Raw genomic sequence first — 22,593 nt, forward strand, 5'->3', positions numbered from 1 at the left:
CTGCACTCATCACTGCCCGAAGCACAGGGCCCAGTGCACGGGCTTGCAGCCACCCGTTCCCCTGCCTTGCCAGGCCACCGTGATTGATCGCCGCATCCACGGGACACTAAATTAAAGATGGGCGATGCCAGATAAGGCTGCTGAGCAGCTGGGGCTTGAGATCTGTACTCCAGGCCTGGCTCATTTATTAGGCTAATATGCCTGTATTGCACGGAGAAAGATCACTAGGGGGTAGGAGTGCTGGACACAAAGCTACAGCAAGGAGAGTCCTGGGCCTCCTGCAGAATCTCCTCGAGGATACGAGTTTGATAAGAGAATACTTATTATGTCTATTTGTTTCCCAAATCTTTTATTTTATTTATTCATTTGACAGAGAGAGCGGGCAGAAGCAGGAGGAGCACCAGGAAGAGGGAGAAGCAACTCCCCGCTGAGCAGGGAGCGGGATGCAGGACTCGATCCCAGGACCCTGGGACCATGACCTGAGCTAAAGGCAGACGCTTCACCAACTAAGCCATCCAGATTGCTCTAAATCTTTTAAACTGGGCTTGAAAATGAGCACTGGCCTGCATCCTATAATCCATTACCCCAGTGGGCCAGCGAACCATCTGAGCAACTAGCAAAATATTCTGCATCTCCATTCACTCCTCCCCTGGGGTAATTCCTGCGAAAGAATGCAGCCTACTAAGGTACTGGTGTCCTGCTCCGGCTGTGACTGGGAAAGGGAGGGCGGGAGTGCAGGCAGGAACCATGTGGGCGGGACTGAGCCTCTGAACAAGGCCCGTGCCACTAACTCAAACTAAAAAGAAATTTCTTTAGGTCCACTGAGTTTTTAGAAAATGATTCACAAGACTGATTTCAACACTCGATCGCTTGTCCTTCCAGTGATTCTTTTTGAAGGCTCTGAATCTGCCTCCGAAGAGCTAGCCTGGCAAGTCCTCGACGGGAAATGGTAAGAGGAAAAGTGACTCAAATCAAAGCGATGGACCCCTGGAACAGATTAACGATGAGCTGTCCTCCTTGGTCGGATATAAGGAAGCGAAGCGGGGTCTAGGTGTTCTGAAACACACCCTGTGTTGACTTTGGAAAGTCAACGTGACACATGGCATTCTTCCCTGGGGTGTCGACGGTATGAAGCGGTATGAAGATCTCGTGCCACGAGGGTCTTTAAGCAACAAGGCGGGGACTACCCAGGTGCCTTCCCCCCCAACCCCCGACCAAGGCAAGCATCTGTAAGTCATCCAACAGTCCTACAGGGCCGATCTGTGTCGGAGAGAGGTTCTTCTTGGTGGGGGAGAGAAGAGGGGCGGGAGGGGGAGACGCAGACAGACAAAGACAAAGAAGGGAGACGGACGCTGAAGGCACAAGGTGGGCGGGGAATCTCTGCTCGGGGAAGCCGCGGGCCGCAAACCTGCCCACAGAGCCCACTCGGTCCCCTGATACGTGTCATCTGTCTGTCGGGTTCTTACAGGTGACGGAGAACAGACACAGAGGGAGGCTGTCTCGGTTCGTGATGGGCTCAGGGGAGGCTATTTGGGGAAGCGAGACAGGAATACCCATCAGCAGCTGCCCAGCTGGGCCTCGCAGAAAACTAAAACCACCATTCCTGGATCTGCTCGTTTCAGGAGTCTGCGCAACTTCAGGCTCACACTGTCCCGAGCAGCCATCCCGGCCGGGCTCTGTCACCCGTATCCCGCTCTGCTTTTCCTGCCGCACAAACGGCTCATTAACAGCCTCTTCACGCCCCGGGGCTTCCGTCTTGTGCCTTCGGCTTTCTTTAGTCTCCCTTCTCTGTCCTGGTCTGTCTGTCTGTCTGCCTCTCCCCCTCCTGCCCCTCCTCTCTGCCCCACCAAGAATCTCTGTCTGACACAGATCCAGATCTGCCCCGTTGGGCTGCTGGATGACTTACAGATGGCGCCCTGGGGGGTCAGGCACGATCACGGCTCGCTAGGTTGGGGTGGGGTTTCCTGGGGCCCGGTGCGGGGATGCTGAAGGAAGGAGAACCCCACGGGGAAGCTGTGGGCAGGGCAGGGCAGGCTCTCAGCCAGCAGACACCTAGCACGACCGGCCCAGTAAACGTCACTGTCCTAAGCAGATTCTAAAGTCCTGCAGATGACAGCTTACGATGATTTCTTGGGGAGCCTTCGTCCACAGGTCTCTAATGGGAGCTTGAGAATCTAATCCCAAGTCTCTCGAATTTCATGTGGATCACCATTATCGGAACGGCTTGTGGAAACGGACAGCGGGGCCCCACTCCCGGAGTCCAGGGTTCGGCAGCTCTGGATGGGACCCGAAGGAGTCTGCATTTCTTTCCTTTTTCTTTTAAAGATTTTGTTTCTTTACTTGACAGAGAGAGATCACAAGCAGGCAGAGAGGCAGGCAGAGATGGGGGGAGAAGCAGGCTCCCCGCAGAGCAGAGAGCCCGATGCGGGGCTCGATCCCAGGACCCTGAGACCATGACTTGAGCCAAAGACTGAGGCTTAACCCACGGAGCCACCCAGGTGCCTGAGGAGTCTGCAGTTGTAAGAAGTTCCCAGGCAAAGCTCATGTGCAGGTCCCAGAAACACACGTTGAAAACCAGTAGGGGAACCTGTTAGGCGTCTTAAGACAAACTTCCATTTGGTACAATCTGTTCTTTTGTTTTAAATAGACTGAACTACCTACATACTTCAAAAATAAGTATTTTAAAATGTGTAGGGGTTTTTAGATCAACTAACCATAATCATATTACAGAACGGTACATTTCCAGACTTAGAATTCTGTACACAAATATGACTACGGTATTGCTCTCTGACATTTGGGGACCTGCTGCTCCAAACCAGTGGTTCTCAACTCAGGGGCAATTCTGTCACCCAGAGGACATGTGGCGATGTCAGAAGAGATTTCTAGTCGTCATAACGGGAAGGAAGGGGTGACACGGCTAGGATCCAGTGGGCAGAGGCCAGGGATGCTCCTGAACGTCCCATTACACACAGGCAGCCCCCAGGCAGGAATCCCGCACGGCCTGGAGATTCAGAATACTGCACGCCCGGGGGTACTCTAATGGGGGAAAGCAGAGCCACAAAACCCAGCAAACCCAAACGATGCCCCAGAACAAAGAGCAACAGGACTGAAATGCAAGAAGAAGCAACCGCAGTCAGACAGCAGGGACCCCAAAGGGGCCAACGAAGCCCTATCGGGATGAATGAGAGTCAAACTACTGATTTTTGCAGAGTTTGGGGTTTGTTTTGTTTTTCTTTTGTTTTTTGTTTTTTTTGAAATCTGACTAACGTGGAAGTGAAAGAGCGGCTTGAGCATGTCTCTGAACACACGTGAGTCTGCAGTAAAAACGGGGTGAGAGCGTAGCCGCTGACAATGCACAATACCACCTTCGGAGACAGTCCCAACAACGTACTTAATGAAGCCCTTTCTTAAAGAAAGCTTTCTCAAAAACCACGAATCTCCCGCAAGAGCAGCAGAGTGAAAAAATCCTAAACCCGTTTTTTTTAAAGACTTTATTTATTTGAAAGAGAGAGAGAACACACAAGCAGTGGGGAGAAGCAGGCTCCCCACTGAGCAGGGAGCCCAATGTGGGGCCCGATCCCAGGACCCCAAGAACATGACCTGAGCCGAAGGCAGATGCTTAACTGACTGAGCCACCCAGGTGCTCCTAAACCCATTTCTATCAACAAACTGATACTGGCTTTAAAAAACTCTGAGCTTTTTAAAACATAACACAAGTACCTGAGAAAACATAACACAAGGATCTTGCCCAGGGCCAGGAGAAGATGCAAAGGAGACATACTTTTAAAAAAATATTTATATGAAATATACCAGATCCATCTCTGACTATGTAATACAGTCAAATTCTTGCAATCTGAGCACTGAGCACCAACACTGTGCCCCCCTCCCACAGCAACGTGCCCCAAGATTCACCCATGACTTCCTGTAGGCCAGGCACTATTTAAAATATTTTTTCTGTAATCTCTCATTAATCTTCAATCAAATTTACGAAGTAGGTCTATCATTACACCCATTGTGTAAACGAGAAGAGCGAGGCAAGGAGAAGTAAATACGTGGCCTATGGTTAGAGAATAACAAGGAGCCATTTCAGGACTCAAACCCAAATAGACTAATCCAATAACAGCCGCTACAAGAATAGAAAGCATAAAAAGTCCGTGAAGATAGTAAAACAACAACAACAACAAAAAGCCATTCCTGGATTTAGGGTTAACGACACCACACCACAAGCATCACTCTCCAGAACATTATTTTAATTTTTTTAAAGGTTTTATTTATTTATCTGAGAGAGAAAGAGAGAGAGAGACAGCGAGAGACGGAACACAAGCAGGGGTAGTGGAGGAGGCCAAGCAGGGAGCCTGATCCAGGACCCCGGGATCATGACCTGAGCCAAAGGCGATGTTTTAATGACTGAGTCCCCCAGGCATCCCCTCTCCAGAACCTTAAAAGTGGAGCCCTGCTCTGATGGAGAGAGAAGCTGGCTCCTCCCAGGGAACGCCGAGCCAGACAGAGAGGAACCAAGAGTGAAGGCTTCTCGCACACACAGCCCGCGGACACCACACACTCATTCAGCACCGCGGATAACCTGCAGACGTCAGATATGAAGACAGACGTCACTTTTGTTAAACCTCGACGGCAAGAACAATGCTTGACAAACGCCACGTGACAAGGTGCTGATGGGCTCTGCTCTGCTCTGACTGGTCTGGCAACAAGCCACGCCGGACAGGGAGGGCCAGCCAACCTCTGCCATCCAGGCCCTGTCGGAAAAACAAGGGGAACTGAAGACCGCCCATCGGGGAAGCGTACCCAGAGAGAGGGCCGGGGCTACGGAGACTTGGGAAGTCTCTTCTAGAGAGGCCAATGTTGACAAGGAAAAGGGTCTCAGGAGCTCATAGTTCATTCTGATGATGAATTTTGGGGGCCAGGAGCCCCGAGAAGGAGCACACCCAGGGGACCTCAGCGGACAAGTCTACACCAGCAGCCAAGTCTTGCCAAGTCAGGCGAGTTTTGATGACCATCAGCCGGGGAGGCAATGAGCAACGCTGCACAGAAAGTCTCCCCCGACTGCAACCCTTCTGCTACCCTGAGGATGCGGGCAAAGAAAAGACCCCCCGCCCCCTTGCTGGCGGTCCAGGTGCTGAACAGAGCCATCGCCGATGGAGGGGGCAAGCCAGCACAGGCGGTGGGGGGAAGGGGGAAAATTCTCTCCAGGCCGGGCTCCTTCCTCTTCCTATGAGGGAAGGACATCTTTCTTGGGTTGCTAGTGACAACCAACATAGGACAGATGGGATCAAGAAACCAAAAATGCCCACTGGGAACTCACCAAGCAGCCCGGACTCCCACTAGCCCCACTGCACCCCACATTTTGGAGGCTACCGCTAGGCCCTTGTGGGACAGGGAGTTCGGGCATCTCTCAGCACCAAGAGGTCCTTTGCAGTAAGTCACCTCACAGTGACTGCCCCCCATCGAGGGCTCACCTTCCCTGGTCTGTTCCACAAAGGGACTAAGAACGTAGCCCTGAAGAAGGAAGAGTCTCATGGGCTCGCTCTCTGAAGAATAATCAGGGGTCTCTGAGGAACCTCGCAGAACCACAAGCGAAGCGGGCCACACCAACAGCTCTGGAAGGAGAGAGACACTGGCTGAACCATGGGGGGGGGGGGGGGCACTCTGCGAGGAAGAAGGGGCTCTCTGAGAAGTTGCTCCTGGAGGAGTGCTCTCAGGTCCTTGCCTGGATGTGCCCCCCCCACCCAACCCCAGAGTGGGAGAGTCAGGAGAGGGTGAAGAAGTGGGGACAGTACGTGGGAACAGAAGGGCTAGGGACAGAGACAGGCCACGCGACTGAAGAGATAGAGTGTTAGCTACAAGCAGCAGAGGTCAACTGTCTTCCAACTGTCTAGAAGGCAAGGTAAAGTCTCCTTCCACGAGGATACTACACTCTCCTGTAAGACACCAGACTAGCTGTCTGCGCTCATCGCTCACGACTGTCCTCAAGGATGCCTGGTCTCGTGAAAGTGGCCTGGGCCGTCTCACCTGCAAATGTGCTCAACGACCACTGATGACGAGCGTTCGAGGACCCAGGGGAAGAAAGCCCCACGAGAGGAGCAAAGACCAGAGATCGAAACCTACGATACAGTCTCGCCCTCGAGGAAAGACAACACGGATCCCGGGACGGCGACAGTCCACAGCTGGGACCCTCACTGACAAGCACACTTAGCACAGGGAGCAGAGCGGGGCACACAGAATTGTCGCAGCAAGCCACGTTGTACACCTGAAGCTAACGTAACAGATTTAAAAAAATAAAAAAAAATTTAAATTTTTGAAATTTAATAAATTTTTTTGAAAAGCTTAAAAAAAAGAGGGAGAAAAACAGGCTGTGACTCTGGCAGTCCGTTTGCAGACCAGAAGACACAAGAACCACGGGACTCTAAGCCGGCAGATACGCCACGGGGGAAAGCGCACATGAAAGGACACCAGAAAGGACCTCAGACTGCCAAAAAAGTTTGTCTCAGGAGTGCCGGCCAAAGACATACAAGAACTTAGCAGAGAGAATGAACCAGTCCGCGAAACAGATTTTTTTTTTAAGACAATAAAACTGATGGGGTCGGGTAATTATTCTCCATTGAGACTTCCTGAATAACAATCAGGTGAAAAATGTATCCTTTAGAAAGCCCTTCAGGCGGCAACTCCGCTTCCAGGAATTCATCCAAGAGAGATAAACAGGCAGAGGTACTCCTTTATAGGGCGAAATATCCGAAGCCACCTAAATATCTCGCAGGAAGTGCTAAATGACAGCGATTAATGAAGTGCCACGGGGGAGTCCAAAACACAGGTGCGTATCAGTCAATATATACCTTATGTACAATATCAACACATACACGATGCATACACATTGTCGTCACAGAAAGCTCTGACCTTGAATACCACATTTTTAGAGTACCGAACAGTATTCATAATTCTACCTTAAAAATGTTATACATTAAGTCAAGCAGAGAGAGTCAAGTATCATATGGTCTCACTTATTTGTGGAGCATAACAAAGAACATGGAGGACCTGGGGAGATGGAGAGGAGAAGGTAGTTGAGGGAAACTGGAAGGGGAGATGAACCATGAGAGACTATGGACTCTGAAAAACAACCAGAGGGTTTTGAAGGGGCGGGGGTGTGGGAGGTTGAGGAACCAGGTGGTGGGTAATAGGGAGGGCACGTACTGCATGGAGCACTGGGTGTGATGCCAAAACAATGAACACTGTTATGCTGTAAATAAACAAACAAACAAAAAAAGTTATACATTTATACGTACATGTGTGTAGAAAAATATACTAAAAATACTGGTATTTCTTCCAATGGTGGCTTCTGAATTGATCACCTAGGTGATATTTCAGTTCTGCTTTCCTGTATAAATTTTTAGTAATGCGAATAGCACAGATACTTCCAAAATTAAAAAACAACAACAACAAGGAAATGTTTTCCGTGCCCGAGCAATATGTAGCCGATATTCTGCACTTGGCAGACCTCAATACATTGATGTTTCCTACAGGGTCTAGAGGGACAATTCTGTGATGACACGATCCCATCCCCCTTCAAGAGACGCCAATGCACGGGAGCCCACTGAAGTCTCTGAGAAATTCTGTTTAATTCAGTTCCATGGTGTTTACCAAATACTTGTGACCCCAAACATCTACAACGTAAAAGGCTCATTGACAAAGGAGGCTGACCGGAAAGCAAGGGGATGAGAACGGCACAAACTCTGAAAGCAACATCCTCGTCAGTGAAGCCTCAGTAAGGCTGCGGGAAGGACGTGCATTCAGCCGGAGGACTGAGAGACCAGGGGAAAACATGACGACCGTCTTCAAATGCCTGACTGGCACTGGTGGAAAGGCACGAGTTCTGTGACATTCCAGAAGACTAAGCTAGAATGAATGCGGACAAGTCCCTGAGAAGCAGATGCCAGCCCAGACTGCCAAAGGCTTTCTGAGACTCTTGTTTTTCCCCTCCCTGGAAATAGTTAAGCAAAACGTGGACACCCGGGGACATTACTCAAGAAACTTCTTGTAGGCTAGGGTGCATGGTTAGATGCCCACCGAGAGCCCTCCAATCCCAAGACCATCTGGGTGACAATCGAGGAGGATGGCAGGATCTGAACCAACTTCGCTGGAGTCAGCTGAGGTCCAGCCCCTCCACGCCAGGGGGCACACAGAAGACACGGGCACTGACCCCAGAAGACACCCATAAATGGCTTCTGAGACCCCCAAGGCCCAGCAGAAACCGATACATGTGCCTCCTTAGCGGGGACTAAGCACACTCATCTCCACTTCTTGTCACAGGCTGGAAATGCTCTAAGCGCAGCTCAGGACACGTGTGCGCCCCTGCTTCACCTCTAGGGGGACCCAGGAGCGCCCACCACAGCCAAAGAGACGGAGACACTGCAGGCCAGCGCTCACCAAGGCACAATGTCTTCAAAACAGAAAATCTCTCTCTCAAAACACACGTATAAGGGAAAGACCCAGTGGGTGAATGCGAACAGACTGTTTTAGTTCCATACACACACATCCCACCCCAAGCATCCTTCTTTCCACACCTTTAACTCTCTTCTCAAAGAGTTGGGGGAAGTGATCTATTTAGAGAGAGAGAGAGAGAAATAGGGCACATTTACCAAGCTTTAGACAACACGCCCTACATACACCAAACCAAATTCTTTCAAAAGAGAACACACACTTGAGAAAGGGGAGGGTGACCGAGGTGGAGAGGCAGAACCCTGTAACCTTCAAGGGACTTGATAAAGTTGCATTTTTCAATCAACTTTAACAATAGATATTAACAGTGTTTCCAATGAAATGCAACAGTTGACGGCAACCCTTCACTAAAGTCTTTGTTCTCTAACTCTGAGAAAAGAGTTCTCCCTATCCATTCCCTGCTCTCTGTAGACGTCCCGGCTGGTCCGTTTCCACGTGTCCACCGTGCCCCTTTCACACCGCTCACTCACAGCCCTGCCTCCCCCGCCTCTCCAGGGCGGGCGGGAACGCTCTCCTCCCAGGGTGGCCAAATCCCAGAGGCTGGAAAGAGTATCTTGTTAAGAACAATGAAAAGTTACACCAAGGCTGATAAATGGCGGAGGGCTTGTGCCCAAGGTCATCGGACTCTCCTGTCCTAACTACAGCAGAAACGGGGGCAGCTGCGGATGACAGAGTAGGACGCAAATGCGTCTCGGGTAACAGGTGCACGACGGCCGGAGCTGCCTTCTGGAAACAGACGCCCGGAGCCAGCGCCGGCCTCCAGCGTCCTACCCAGAGATCAGTGGGTGCCGGCTCCAGCCCTGGGTCGGATAAAGTCTGGAACACTTCAATGTGGACTTATTTTGAATTTCCCAGGACTTTTGCCAGGCCCCTTGGCAACAACGGGTGCTCTCTGCTACCTCCCTCCTGACGATCGTGTCAATGTTGTTGCTGTTTTCCGAAGCTCACTTTTCTCGAGTCGGGTAACTTCACCCAGGTGCTCTGAAAATTACCTCAGCACTGAATTGTAAGTGATCCTTAAAAGTTGAGACTCCTAATGGTACCACAAAGGGAACTGTTCTAATTACCCAACGATGGGCACACAAGAGCCTCCCACAAAGGCAAGTGAGCCAAAGACCTGGACAATGATCTTCCCAATGTTCTGCAGAGGCCCCCACCGCGCCCAGACATCGGACATGAACTTCATCCTCCCCATCTACCGTAATTACTGGAAACACATGCACGGGCCGACATGTTGCACCCGGTTTCACATATTAGAGGTAAGCTGTGTAGTCAGCACAAAGTACATTCGTACAGGACTCAGAAGAAAGCTGTTCCTGCCATCTCGACTTGGAGAACACCCCGAGACTGCAGAAGCAGCTATTTTAAAAGCTGTGATATTTGTACCACTTCACTGGTGAACAGGGAGTCTCTCTATACTGCGCAGCCAAAAAAAAGTCCAGTCTCCCCTTGTAGTTCTAATTCACACTCATCAAAACAGCCTCACTGCAGTCGCTGATCGGGTTTATATTATTTCGGATTCAACTATAAATGTGCAAAACAGAGTCCTAAAATAGGTCTACTTTATGGGATCCCTGGAAAATTAATGTGCTTTATAAAGGTAATACTGGTAAAAAACAAAACAAAAAAAAAAAAGTCTGGACACCACTGGCCAAGGCGGGTGTTGCCTGAATGGAGCCGCAAAACACCAATTCCGGGATGGCTATTTGTCTGAGAAGCAACAGGGCCACGGGCCGTACCGCTGGTCCAAGTCAGGCATGAGGGGCCGGGAAATCAGGAAAATGTTAGACAGACCGGCCACGTGACATAAATGTGGCCTTGTCTCAAAGTACAATGCTTTCCAGATCCGAGAATATCTGACATTTAAAATCCTTCACAACTGAGGGGCACCTGCGTGGCTCAGTGGGTTAAAATCCTTCACAACTAAGTGGGCCAGATACCCGCAAAACTTTTAGGTGAGAGAGAGTCCCCCTCTGAATGTCTTTTTAAAATAAACAGGCGGATGTAGAGTTTGTATTTTGAGTTAATGGAAGACAGCACCGCCACCAAAATATTTTAGGGATACGCATCCCCAAACCTAACATCCTTATACCTTTTAACATTTTTAATATTAGTTGACAGTAATTCTAACCAAACCTAATTAAGAGACTCAAAAGTTACAAATCCATAGTCAAATTTTAAAAAAATGCATTAAAGAGATTCTGGGGAAACTCTGCAAAAAGGGAAATAAATGAACAATGGATGAATTGTTTCCAAGAGACTGGTGATGCCGTTTCTCCCGCCTCGTCAGTCTAGGAAGAAAGGCAGAGTCCTGCTTTCCTCCCGCTGGCCCACTTGACGAAGGGTGTGGAAGAACCAGGGGCTGGCAAAGACGATAGAACCCGAATTCCAAAACGGAACAGAAAAAAAATGAAGCTGAGACCACGGATGACCTTTCCACATGCTTCAGAACCACCACCAGGAGAGAGGAGGCCACATTCCTTCCCCTCAGGCCAGCAACACCAGAAGCATGGGTGGGAGGTTACCGGGGACCCTGTTTCCTCCTGACAGAGGCTGTCTTTCAACCATTATCCTCAAAAGGGAAGGAAAAAGAAAAGAAAGAAAAAGAAAGAGAAAAAGAAACGAGAATGTCCGGGCCATACCAAATGCTCTTAAAGACTTGGAGATGGGATTACTCACGTGTCACTGGTGGGACTACCCCGTGGCCGAGTCACTCAGGAAAACAGATGGCAGCTTCTTCTAAAATTAAGCAGACAATTCCAATACAGACCCGCAACTGCACTCCTCTCCATTCACCAGGGAGAAACGAAGATGCCTGTTCACACCCAAGTCTGTAACTTTGTATCGATCTCGGTTCTATTCCTAACAACCCCAAATAACCCCCAAACAGAAAACCATCAACAGTGAGTAGACATCAGACCACGGAACCATCCCCAGTGGGGGTCGGGGGCACATGATGGCTACATGCAACATCCCGGAGGAATGTCTAGGAAATTATCTTAGGTGGGAAAAAAAAAAAACAAAACCCAAAAGGCATATATATACTGTGTGATTCATTTACATAACATTTTTTGAAGGAACAAAATTTTAAAAACAAAGAACACCCAGGGGTCCGAGAAGGGGGTACATGGGTATGGCCCAGAGAGGCGGGAGGAGGAATCCTTGCGGTGGTGGCAATGTTGGGCATCGTACGGCATCAACGGCAGAATCCTGAACGTGGTATCACACACTGATTTTGCAAGACAGGAGAAGCTGCATAAAGGGTACCAAGGATCTCTCTGTGTGACTTTTTACAACCGCATGTAAATCTATATAGTGATCCAAACTGAAAAGCTTAATTTAAAAAAATGCCCTAATTAAAACAGCTTTAAAAGTCCAGGTACCAGGCCACCTGGGTGGCTCAGTCGGTTAAGCATCTGCCTTCGGCTCAGGGCATGGTCCCGGGGTCCCGGGGTCCTGGGATCCAGCCCCGCATCGGGCTCCCTGCCCAGTGGGGAGTCTGCTTCTCCAGCTCTCTCTGACGCTCCCCCAGCTTGTACTCACTCTCATTGACTCTCTTTCACATAAATAAACAAAATCTTTCAATAAATAAATAAAAATAAAGTCCAGAAACTACAAAAATTGGCTAAAAGATTCAACGAGCGAATGAGAAAATGGAGTAAGAGTCAAAGACAGCATCACGTCCCAGTGACATGCCCTAAGGACAAGAGAGAAGGTGTTACAGAAACAGACGACATTATCTTCTGTGAACCTGCCTGCCGCTTAGATAAAAAGTCCAGCGCCCGGGGACCATACCCTAGGAGAGCCATCCTAAGGATGGACAGCCTGTTCCAACCTCTTCTATCTTCCCTTTCATTGTCCCCAGAGGCCTCAACTCAGGTCTGTTCCCCCCTGGTTTCCTAACCTATAGTCATTAGGGTCTCTGACCAAATAAGATCGAGAAAGCACGCTCCAGCTCATTCTTGGGAATCACCTATGCCCACAGATGCAGTAACGGCTCCGAAGAGCCAGGCGGTAAAGACACTCATTTATCTCTAACACCCTGATTGCCAAACGTATGTGACCACAGATCTCTCTGCCCCCCCCCCCCCGCCCCGCCCTGCATATCCTAGCATTCCCCATCCCATGGGACCAGAGCCCTACCTGCGGAATTTCGGATCTGGTCAGTTGCGCTCTATCCTGCTGAAAAGGAGACGGAGCTATAAATATTCCCCTTGGCCTTACGGTGAACTGAGCCCAGCCGCTCGATAAAGGTAGGAGACGCTCGGGCATCAGGAGCGGCGTTTTCAGTGCCCCTGAGGAAACGGGGCAGGGTCTCTGGGTTCCTCTTGCCTTGTCATTTGGTGGCTGTTTATCTTGTGCTGGGCCCTGCACCAAGCGTGTTAAAACGTAGCCTAGTTAATCTTCAAGGCAGCCGGGAACAAACAGCTCCTGTTGCACACCTGTCCCATTAGAGAAAGGAACGGAGGCTTCGCAGTGTTACAAAGCGGCTGGGCTGCACTGTGACTCCAGGGCCCAGCTCCCTCACCTCTAAGCCCTGCTGCCTCCCTGGACACCAGAGGATAAAGTTCACGTCAAGGTTATTAGAAACAGGAGGTGAGACCTCTTGAACCAGTCCCTGTCGCACCTGATACCCCAATGGCAAGGAAAGGCATCCCCACTGTGCCTGGTCTCTCCACGCGGCACCTGCTCCAGTCCTGCTTCCGCAGTGGCTTCTGCTTCTCCAACACGGAAACCCGGCCCAGCTTCCAGGCTGTTCTGTTCCCTTGGTCCACGACGCATCTCTACTCTCTCTCTTTGGCAACTCCCACTCAGCTTCCCAGTGTCAGCTTAGGGTTCCCTTCCTTCTGGAACTCTTCCTGATGCACCAGCCTGAGTCTGAGTCTGGGACGTGCTGTGATGACAGCCCCCAGTTGTCCTGGTCACAGCCCGGCTGAGAGCACGGCCCCCCGACTTGTCTCCCTCCCCAGCGAGACTGCGGGCTCTGGATACGGGAAGTCTCGTACCTGCACGCAGCTTGGCGCCCAGGACGTGCTCGGTCAGGCTGGAAATTGTGTATAAATCCATCAATCCACCAAATAAACACGAGGATTCCTGACCCTCCCAAGGCCCAAACCTTCCTGATCATTGAATGAAAGAGTGAACAACAAGCCAAAGGACATTTTCTTTATTTTGAGAATAATGGTGAAGCAGGGACACCTGGGCGGCTCAGTCATTAAGCACCTGCCTCTGGCTCAGGTCAGGATCCCAGGGTCCTGGGATGGAGCCCAGCGTCAGGCTCTCTGCTCAGCGGGGAGTCTGCTTCTCCCTCTCCCTCTCCCCCCACTCTTGAGCTCTCTCTCTCTCAAATAAGTAAATAAAATCTTTAAAAAAAAATAAATAAAGGTGAAAGAGATATGCTCTGAGTGAGGCAGATCTGGGTTCAAATTCCAGCTCTGTCATTAACCAGTAAATGACCTGAAGCAGCGTATCTGGCCTGTCCCAATCTGAGCGGAGACGTACAGAGAGTAGCTGTGGGACTGGACAAGGTAATGCTAATTAAGTGCTGAGCAGAGAGCCTAGCCCTCGGTCAATGTCCAATAACTATTAGCTATTATGACCATGAGAAAGAGGAAGACGAAGATAAACCCTCCACAAAAGATAAGCTACAAATCGTATCAAGTCTCCAACTGTAAAAAGAAGGAACCACGTGACAAAAAAACACACACTCCCAGCCTTAGGAGAAGGAAGGACGGTAAGAACAGGCACTGTGGGAAAGGAAGTAAAATTCCAACAAGATATACTGAAGGTACTAAGCCAATTCATTTATGACCCATTTAGTGGACTGACAGCCAAAGAAAGTCAGAAGTGAACATTACAAAGAGATCCCCCCAGTGTTTTCATTTCAGTAACTGAATTTCTCTCGATCCAGAAACTCCAGATCAGTTTGTCACTGACCACCTTGCTCCGACCTGAATATTTCTATTAAGATTGTCAGACTCTGGGGCGCCTGGGTGGCTCAGTGGGTTAAAGCCTCTGCCTTCCGCTCAGGTCATGATCCCAGGGTTCTGGGATCAAGCCCGGCATTGAGCTCTCTGCTCAGCAGGGATCCTGTTTCCTCCTCTCTCTCACTGCCTGCCTCTCTGCCTACTTGTGCTCTGTCTGCCAAATAAATAAATAAAATCTTTACCAAAAAAAAAAAAAAAAGATTGTCAGACTCTGAGTATTTCAATTAATAATTCCTGTGCACGCATATAAGGAACAGCCAAAAACAAGTTTATGCCAAAATGATCAGAAACCACAACTGAGTTGGACAAAAGTGGATCCATCCATGTGAAGACTGCCTTTAAACAGCAGAAACGAAATGTCTTCTCTCTCCCCTGCCACCTCCCCAAGATACCACTATCCTACAACATTAAGTAACATAGATGCTAAGGAAATTCACTCTTTAGTAAAGCAAAATAAATCAGAATGATGGCACCCATTGCTTCTGCTCTTGGTCACCCTAACAAGGCAGGCTACATGAACACACTCTGTCGCCGGGCCAAAGCCCCTCCGTCAAGTTTCCCCACTTCAAGTCCTCTGCCATCCTGCCTTGGACACACAGACCACAGAGAAAAAGACGGCCACCAACAGCATAATCCTCCCCTCTACAGGGGAAGGCAGCCAGATATTCTAAAAGATTCTCAAGACAGATGTTATCAGAAAGACACTTGCGATCCTGCGGCAAATTCAATGGAACAAACAGAATACTCAAAAGATTCTCTTTCAATGACAGGTGCTTGGAATTTGTTTTAAAATACGCCAGGGCGGGGGGCAGAGGGGGACTGTGGGGAGACCAACAATATCGGTGAAACACGGAAACCTGCTGAAGCTATGTGAACATCCATGGGGTTCTGTACGCTAATCTCTACTTCTGCACATGCTTGAAAATTTCCACTGATAAAAAGATAAACAGAATATTCTCTCAAACTTGAAAACAAAAACAACATGTATTCCCCCAAGACTAAATCTAGGTTTGCCACAACCTCAACCAAGAAGCCAATAAAACACTACAAAGGGCTCTTCGCCTCTCTAAAGCTACAGTCCAGTCACTAAAATGGCCTCCTCAACTCTGTGCCCAACGTGGTCCAACTCCTGGGCCCCCAGCAGCTCCCCCACATGCCGGGAGGACCCCAAGTCCAATGTCAACACTAGCAGATACTGCCAGGCATTTCCCTTTAAAACACCAAATGTCCCCGTGAAACAACAGGTATCTTCTTCCCCTGGAGGCGGACTCCGATGTAACATCTGAGAACATTTAGTTACACAGTTAAACCAACACGAGATGAATTCTTTAACCTCCTCCCTAAGTCCTCACAAATGAAATCATACAATCAGCCACAGCAAAGATAACTATAACGTCCATTTCCTATCAAAATTGAATATTCTGAAAACGGGCTGTAGGAGAGGACCTCAGTGTGGATGACGGGGACAATTTTAAGAAATAACTTCAGTCTCAAAAATGTAAATATCCTACCGTTACCTTTCAATGGGCAGACATTCCAGTTAATCCAGGACAAAACGGCCCTTGGAACTTTCCAGCAAAATACGAAACACAGCACTTGAGTTGCATGGAAATGAAGCAATCAAAACAATGAAGAGGAAAAACACTTGCACTTCCAAACATTTTAAGAAACGAGAATACTTACCAACACTTTGTTTTCAACTTTGTCTCCCTTGACTTCCAACTTTACTTTCTTCGTCACTGCAATTTTTATCTTTCTGCCAATAACATCCTTTATGCTTTCTGAAAGAAGGGAAGAGTTTCATTATATTCCTTTATTCATAAGAAAAAAAGCACTGGAGAGGGGAGAACACGTGAGGGAGTATTCTGGGTTGTTTTTATCATTGTGGCTTTTTTTTTTTTTTAGCTTGTTTTAACAAGCCTGACCGTTATCAGTCACATAGTCAGTGAACACCTACTACGTGTATTGTCTTGTGCTGTCAGATGCAGAGGCAAATATAAAAGCCTGTGACACGATACCACTTCACGCAAGGCATGACGTAATCCCGCTGGGCAAACAGACGCACGCACGAGAAAAAACATGAGCCACGTCGGACGGTACCACGGAGTGTTGTGCTGTGCAGACCGCAAGCACGATAAAAGTCATAACCTCCCTCGGCTGGTGACCTCTGGCCCCCCCGTCGCCTCTGTGCCCATCACAGCGGCCCAGAAACAGCACCATTTCTAGGTGCCTGACATCACAGTTGGGAAATATGGCAAAGAACCAGAACCAGACCTAACAATCTAGCCCGGGAAGGGTGATCCTGGCCATCTGTCTTCTGGAGGCATCACAGCACGACACCCCCAAAGAGTGGTCAAAGGCAACGAGAAAGGAGGAATCAAGAGCGTAGCAGGGGAGACTTCAAAAGCTGGACGGTGGCAGGAGCGACCGCACTGAGTGCTCCACATGGAACAGGTCTCAAATCGGACTCATTCTCCTCCCACTCCTGTGGCCACTAAAGAAGCTGGAAATTTTGTCTTCTAGCAGACAGGAAGCCAGTCACCCACTCTCCTAGAACCACCTCCTAAACAGCTCCCAACCCCTGGGCTGGACCCGGCATTCAAGGACTCAGAATCTCTAAGACAAGTTCATGATGTCCCACCTATCATTGTGATGACCCATGATGTCCCCTCCCTCACCCAAGGGACCCTCCAGAAAACCACAGGTCTGATCACACCGCTCTTGCTCTTTGAGTTGCTGTCATTTCTGGATAAAGCCCAACCCTGTAGCAGGCCACTCGAGGTCTTCCATATTTTTTTCAGCTTAACTTCTCAGCACACACTCAACAATCCAATCATCCCTATCATCTCCAGCTTGTACACCCCCAGGACTCTGTGTGTACTGTTCTCTTTCCTGGGATGCCCTTTCGCTAGTCTCCTGGTTATGTTCTACTACAAAATATAGTGACCTCGGGTGCCTGGGTGGCGTGGTCGGTTAAATGTCTGCCTTTGGCTTGGGTTGTGATCCTAGGGTCCTGGGATGCTCTCCTCCTCCCTCTGCCTGCCGTTCCCCGTGCATGTGCTCCCCCTCTTTCCTACTGTTGCTCTGTCAAATAAATAAAATCTTCAAAAAAAAAAAAATATATATATATATAGCAACCTCCTCTATACTCCCAAAGCTCTGTATTCCATATTATAATTATCTTGGCTTATTCATATATTCAATAAGCACACGGACCCAGGAAGAGCTCCTGTTTGCCAAGTGTTCAACCAGGCGCTGGGACACAGACAGCCCCTGCCTCCCACAGGTGCTTACAATCTAGGCAGCTCCCCCGAATGGCTCTAGGCAAATCTGCACGCACTAGCATGAGATCATGGACAAGGAGATTCCCGAAGGTTTCAGGGAGGAGGGGACCCCTGAGCAGAATCTTAAAGGAGTGGGACACAGACCACTAGTCCAAAGCCCAAAGTATAATGTGCAATGCCATCCACTGCTGCGGGGAAGAAAACAGAATTTTTACTTCTATTTGCAATGTATTCCACTTTCTGTTTTAAACTATCCATGCTAAATGAAGTATGTATGTAGTTAAGTACATAAATGTGTTTATGAAGGGGTAATCAAACCCACCACAAAAGTTTAGAGCTGCCGAGGTAGAGAAGAGTGAGGAAGGAAGCGCTTCGCCCACAGGGAGAAGAGAATGGAAACAAGAGAAAGTGCAGCTTGGGGGCAGGGAGGGGCGTGTCAGAACCAGCAACCAGGTGGGACGTTTGGGGAGAAAGGGGGGATGGGGGGGTCACTGCGCTAGTTGTTCTCCATCAGAGCTCAAAACAGATAAAGGCTACTCCTCCCTCCCCTCAAGACATGTGGGAAAGTCACATCAGAAACAGACTTAAGAGGGGCGCCTGGATGGTGCAGTCAGCCGAATGCTCCTACTCTGGGTTTTGGCTCTGGTGGGGTTGTGATCTCGGGTGGCGGGACCAGCCCCATGTCAGGATCCACAGTGGGTGTGAAGTCTGCTCGGGATTCTTTCCCCCTCTCCCTCGGCCTCTCCCCATTGTGTTCCTTCTCTTTCTCTAGAATAAATAAATTTTTAGGAAAAAAAAAGAACATACCCACATGGAAAGGGACAGAAAAGTTATACACCAAAAGGTTAAAAGTAGCTATCTCTGAGTGGTAACTGCTGAGAGACAGTCTTCTCCTTCTTCTTAGCATTTAAACTTTTTTTATAAAAAGCCTGCATTTCTTTTATTATCAGAGAGATACAAATTGCCTTTTCTTACTGTCTTCGGTGATTAGCTTAAGGGAATACCCTGAGGTTTTCACACGGTTGCCATTTTGAACTGATCTAAGCGTAACTCTGAACACTTGAAATGAGAGAAGAGCAGGTGCAAGAATGTCCCTGGTCCCAGACTAATTAGACCATTTAGAGGCCCAGAAAAATCAGACCGGCATGTCACAAAAGCATGTGTTACCTCGTTCAAGGATATGAGCTGTGCAAGACTCAATAAACACACAAATTCCTAGAGAAGGATGAAATCAAATTCTCAAACATACCAAAGGATTTATTTTGAGAACCATTCACACAAACCAGGTATCTTATTCCCAGCCCTTCCCTCTCTCTTGAGTCTGAGTAACTACCTGAACTTTTTATTACCAAACTCAAGGTCACCTAAGTTAAAAATCTGCCCCTGTCTTTGGCTACCCTTATCCCCAGGCCAGGGAGGCTAGCCCTCCCCCGCAGACCTTCTCAGGACCTCCGCAGGGATCTGCAGAGACTCTGGGCATTGGTTTCCTCTTCCGGGTAGGGTGCTGGGAAGATCTCAGCCTCCCAGAACCGGATGGGCCACTCACTCCAGCAAAGGCAGCTGATGCTTTATCTCAGGAGCCTACTCCACAGGGTCTGGGAGAGAGAAGAGGCCAGAGTGGGGGAAGGGACCGCTAACTTCATATCCTAAATTTGGGTGAAAAGTTAGGATTGGGTTTTTGGTGCGTTGTTGTGGTGGTGTGTGGTGGTTTGTTTTTTGTCGTTGTTGTTGTTTTTTTTTTTAACTTCACAAAAGCTGAAGCTTTCATAGAAACCTAGCAACAGCTTCTTCACATCGTGTCACCTGCTGAGTTAGGTCACTAATGGAAGAGCACACAGAAAGCGAGGGGCAAATTTCTCCAGAGCAGATGAATGGGCAGGCAGAACTTCCTCTCGCTGTCAGCCCGGATTAAACAGCACCTTTCTGCGCAGTGTGCCAAGGATGGGAGAGGAAGGAATACACGTCCCTAGGGCTCAAAACGCGCACAGACACACACACCTTGTTAAAATACAATGTGCTATACATACACACACGCTTAAACGCTGGGTTTTCAGAAAACCTCCCCACCTGATTTTAACTCTGCCATTTTAACCCAGCACGCAATTAAGTTACACTCCAAGACATAAAATCCAGCCCAACAGCCCCCTGTTTCCCGCCCCCCCACACACACCAAAACAAACAAAAAGCAAAAAAACCTCAAGGGGCTCAAACAACGGGTCACCTTGCACAGGGTACTGCCACAGGTTCCCCGAAACTCGGGATGGGGAGAATTGGTAGGTTAATTATGATTAAAATAACTCATACCATTAACCCTCAGTTTGCCGGCCAGAGCGTGCGTCACTCCGGTAACCCTTTCGCTCCCGGCAGGCTGGGCGAAGCCACGCCTCGCCCGGCTCAGTCCGCACTCGCGACTAGCGCCCCCTCCCCCGAGTCTGCGTGTGGGAGGAGCACCTCGCCCGGGGTGGGGGGAGTGCCGGCAGGTGCCGGAGACGACCCACTGGGCGCTCGCCGCCCCCTCCCCCCGGCCCTGCGCCGGCCTTTCCCGGACTTCCCCGAGTTTGGGGCAGGGGGCTGGTCTCTGCAAAGGGGGCTCCTCGCCGCCAGAGCTCCCAAGTCCGAGGCAGCCAGCCCCGCTCTTCCACCCACTGCGACCGCCCCCACCCCCGTCGCGGCTGCGGAGGAGCCCCGGACTCCCGGGCCCCCGCTGCCCCCCACGGCCGCCCTCCCCGAACTGGGCTTTCCGGGCGGCGAGACGCGAGCAAAGTTCCCGGCGCCCCGCCCAGCACGGCCGCGACCTGAGGGGCGCCGCGACTTCGCGGGACCTGCGGGAAGGCGGAGGAGGGCAGGGGGGCGGCGGGGAGGGGTGCGCCGGGGCAGACGGCGAGCCCGCGGCCGCGCCACTCTTACCTGTCAGCTCCCTGGGAACCTCGGAGCTCTCCTCGGTCATGGTGGCCCTCCAGGCGCGGGGGCAGTGCCGGTCCAACTCTGATTTACGGCCCCCCGCCCGCCCCCGAGCCCCTCAGTTTTTAGAGGCAGATGCGGCTTGCGCCCGGGAGGAGGCAAGAAAGCGAGGGCGGAGATACAATTTTGCCGCGCCCCCCGCCCCTCCAAAAAAAAAAAAAAAAAAGAGTTGCAAATAGGAGGTGGGTCGGCTGCGGCCGCTGCTACATGTCGCCTCGGCGCAGTTCCCGGCGGCGGCGCGGAGACCCGGGGATTCCGGCGGCGGCGGCTCGGGCTCCCGGCTCCCGGCGGCGCTGCTCCGGCCGCGGCCACCTCCCGCCGCCCGCGCCGCGCCGCACCTACGGCCCTAGGTGAAGGCGGAAGGCGTGCGCAGAGGGCGGGGAGAGCGGCGCGGCGCGGCGGGGCGAGGGTTTCCTCGCGCCCCTGCCGGGCTGAGGTTGGGCGGGGGCAGCTCCGGCCCTCCTCCTCCTCCTCCTCCTCCTCCTCCTCCTCCTCCACCTCCTCCCTTTGCTCCTCCTGCGTCTCCTCCTCCGCCGCCTCCTGCGCTCCTCCTCACCTCGCGAGAGCCGGCCTCCGCACGGGTCCCCGGCCGGCCTCCCGCGCCCGGCGCTCGCTCCCCCGCGCGGGGCGCACCCGGAGAGGGGGGCTGCGGCGGCGGCGGGCAGGCGGGCGCCCCTCCTCGCAGCCTCCCTCCGCCGCCGCCCGGGCCCTGCGTCTGGAGAGGGGGTGAGGGAGCGCGGGAGCGCGAGCCCGGGAGCCATCTGCTGGCAGCGACGGAGGCGAGCCGGGTGCGCCCGGCTTCCCGGGGCCGCGTCCCCACCTCCCGGCGGCCCGAGGGAGCGCGAGGACGGGAGACTGCAGATGCCCGCAGATTCCGCAGGCCCGTCCGCGCGGAAGCCCGTTCCGTCTGGGACCCTTCTCCGCACTTTGCCTTCTCAGCCCTCCCCGGGACGTGCTGTCTTTTCATCAGCGTGATTAATTTTCTATTTCTGGTGAGCAGGAGCTAGACGAGACCTGGAAACACTAACCAGACGGGGAGAAGGCGCTTTTTTCGGCGCGCAGCCGGCGTTGGCAATCTCGAGACCTTGGAAATTGCGAGAGCGCTTTGGGAAAAGCCTTTCCCTCGCGGCGGCGTCTCCTTTAACCCCAGGGCGCAGTCGGAGAGCTCGCTGAGCCGTGTTCCCAGAAGCCGGAGTAGGGCCGCTGGTAGCTCTGGTCCTACCTTGCCCCGCTCCCTCGACTTTTCCAGAGCCCCCCACCCCGAGAGACAACTTCGGGGCCTGGAACACTTGGGAGCGCCTCAGTTGCTGCTTTCTCTGCTGGCCGCTGGGAAGGGCTCTGTCGAATCAGGTTCTGTTTTTAAAGGACAGAAAGGGGGGAGGGAGGAAAGGAAGGGGGAATCCCCTACTTAGAATCACTGCTGCCCACCTTGGATCCGCAAGAGTCATCTTCAGCCTCTCCGCCTGGCATGTCGCAGTGGGGTCCTTGCTACGTTCCTAACCTCTCCCACCTCCACTCCTAAAAAATAGTCTCAGAGAGACTATTTGCTTTCCCCACCCAATGAATGCTATTTGATTTTTACCTGTGTTTTCAATCTAGCCCAATGTGTGAAGATGTTCAGGGGATCTCGGGGCACTGTGATCCCTGTATTCAAAACCAGCAGAGTATATTGCTTGAAATACTCTTAAGCCCAAACCATACTGTGCCTTTTTTCACTGCTTGTGTATTTGTCTGGTTTTGCTGTAGTGGTTCCTGGGTTTGGGGTTGTCCGTCCAACTAACTAGGCTGTGGGCAATTTGAGGACAGGACTTTATCTCAGACTTTTAAACGTCCTCAACAGAACCTTGTGCAAA

The 22,593-nt window shown here is 51.0% G+C and overlaps 1 protein-coding gene across 6 annotated transcripts in view; it reads right to left on the reverse strand.

The window, feature by feature from the left end:
• CARMIL1 (capping protein regulator and myosin 1 linker 1) overlaps positions 1 to 21,151 on the reverse strand; it is a 305,453-nt gene extending 284,302 nt beyond the window's left edge. For 2 of the 6 annotated variants that reach the window (XM_046004388.1, XM_046004387.1), the window contains exons 1-2: positions 20,687 to 21,150; positions 16,179 to 16,276 (exon numbers count right to left, since the gene is read on the reverse strand). In XM_046004388.1, coding sequence (XP_045860344.1) covers positions 16,179 to 16,276; positions 20,687 to 20,726 — 138 coding nt within the window. In that variant the 5' untranslated portion in view covers positions 20,727 to 21,150. Of the gene's footprint in view, positions 1 to 16,178; positions 16,277 to 20,686 lie in introns of all 6 variants that reach the window. The other 4 variants (XM_046004389.1, XM_046004390.1, XM_046004392.1 and 1 more) reach the window with 4 other exon arrangements.
• Between the last annotated feature and the right edge of the window lie 1,442 nt (positions 21,152 to 22,593).

The sequence above is a fragment of the Meles meles genome, chromosome 5 (assembly GCF_922984935.1).
Source record: "Meles meles chromosome 5, mMelMel3.1 paternal haplotype, whole genome shotgun sequence".
NCBI lineage: Eukaryota > Metazoa > Chordata > Mammalia > Carnivora > Mustelidae > Meles > Meles meles.